This window comes from Cyprinodon variegatus, unplaced genomic scaffold, assembly GCF_000732505.1.
Source record: "Cyprinodon variegatus isolate N-32 unplaced genomic scaffold, C_variegatus-1.0 Scaffold696, whole genome shotgun sequence".
Classification (NCBI taxonomy): domain Eukaryota; kingdom Metazoa; phylum Chordata; class Actinopteri; order Cyprinodontiformes; family Cyprinodontidae; genus Cyprinodon; species Cyprinodon variegatus.
In genome coordinates this window covers 307145-308310 of record NW_015151149.1, presented here as the reverse complement: position 1 = coordinate 308310, position 1166 = coordinate 307145, and the positions used below count along the sequence as shown (strand labels likewise).

At 39.2% G+C, this 1166-nt stretch overlaps 1 protein-coding gene across 1 annotated transcript in view; it reads right to left on the bottom strand.

Moving 5' to 3' along the window:
- Positions 1–1166, bottom strand: part of ttc39b (tetratricopeptide repeat domain 39B) — a 32829-nt gene that overhangs the window by 12020 nt on the left and 19643 nt on the right. The window contains exons 7-10 of the mRNA XM_015394583.1: positions 719–784; positions 521–629; positions 361–428; positions 167–272 (exon numbers count right to left, since the gene is read on the bottom strand). Of these exons, the coding sequence (XP_015250069.1) occupies positions 167–272; positions 361–428; positions 521–629; positions 719–784 (349 nt within the window). The remainder of the gene's footprint in view (positions 1–166; positions 273–360; positions 429–520; positions 630–718; positions 785–1166) is intronic.

The window sequence follows — 1166 nt, the reverse complement described above, 5'->3', positions numbered from 1 at the left end:
GGGATTTCTGAGCCCGTGGGGGCGGGCCCAGGGGCCCCGCAGTTGCAAGTACGGTATTTCCCCTACAGACCACCAGGGCGGCCGAGAAAACCTTTGTTCGACCTGAAATTACTCATTTAATCATCCAAAACGTTATGGAACACATTAATTAACTGAAAAATGTTGCATAGTGTGCCTTTAAAGACACAGATCATGAGAGCAAAAGAACAAACCTTCTCAAAGTTTCCTCGTAGCGTGGCGATCCGAGCAGAGTAGAAAAGAATTATGGAGCCCTTGAAGAAAAGTAAACAAAATATTAGTATAATTCTCTGTGTGTCCCAGCCGATCAGCACTAAATACAGCGACATGTAGTTGGCATACTTTAGGGTACTTTTCCTGGTATGGCTCCAGCAAAGCTTCTGCCTCCACCAGGTTCCCCTCCCCCGTTCCTTTTCCAAAAACCACAAAACAAATTTTAAATCATAAACCTAAAATCAGACATTCAGGGAAGGATGTTAAACCAGACAAACAAAAACCTTACCCAGTATCAGTGAGACATATGTGTTATAGAAGAGCAAGGTTAGCACGCAGAGAATGGAACGCAAACTTTGGCTGGATGCTCCCTCCCTTAGCTGAGCTAAACCAAAACTCTGAAGGCAAAAACAGACCAAGTGAGATTTATTTCGCAATGTCGTATAAAGGATATGCACACAGGTTTGGAAAGAGGGGAAGTACTCACCCTGTTTCCTGAGAACCCAATAAACTCCAACAGCCTTAAAATCCTCTGAGGTAGGAGAGACAACATCTAAAACGCAAAAACAAATCACATGAAGAGAGGCATTAAAAAACTGCACCTGATTGTTATTTATTGATGCAATTTTGCATATTTTTTCACCCATGAGAATTGGAAGGTCTGTCGTTATGTTGATGACATGCTGCTAATTTTAGCAATACGAAGATAGAGTGCAATTATTTTGATTTATTTGTAAAACAAATTAATATACCTGTTAATACGGAAGAGGATTAGGGCCACTGAAAAAAAAAATTAACTGATTTTTAAATTTTATTTCAGTTTAATATGGGAAAATTCTGACTTTTTTTCTCAGAATTCTGATTTTAATCTCAGAATTCTGCCTTTTTTTCTCAGAATTCTGCCTTTTTTTCTCAGAATTCTGCCTTTTTTTCTC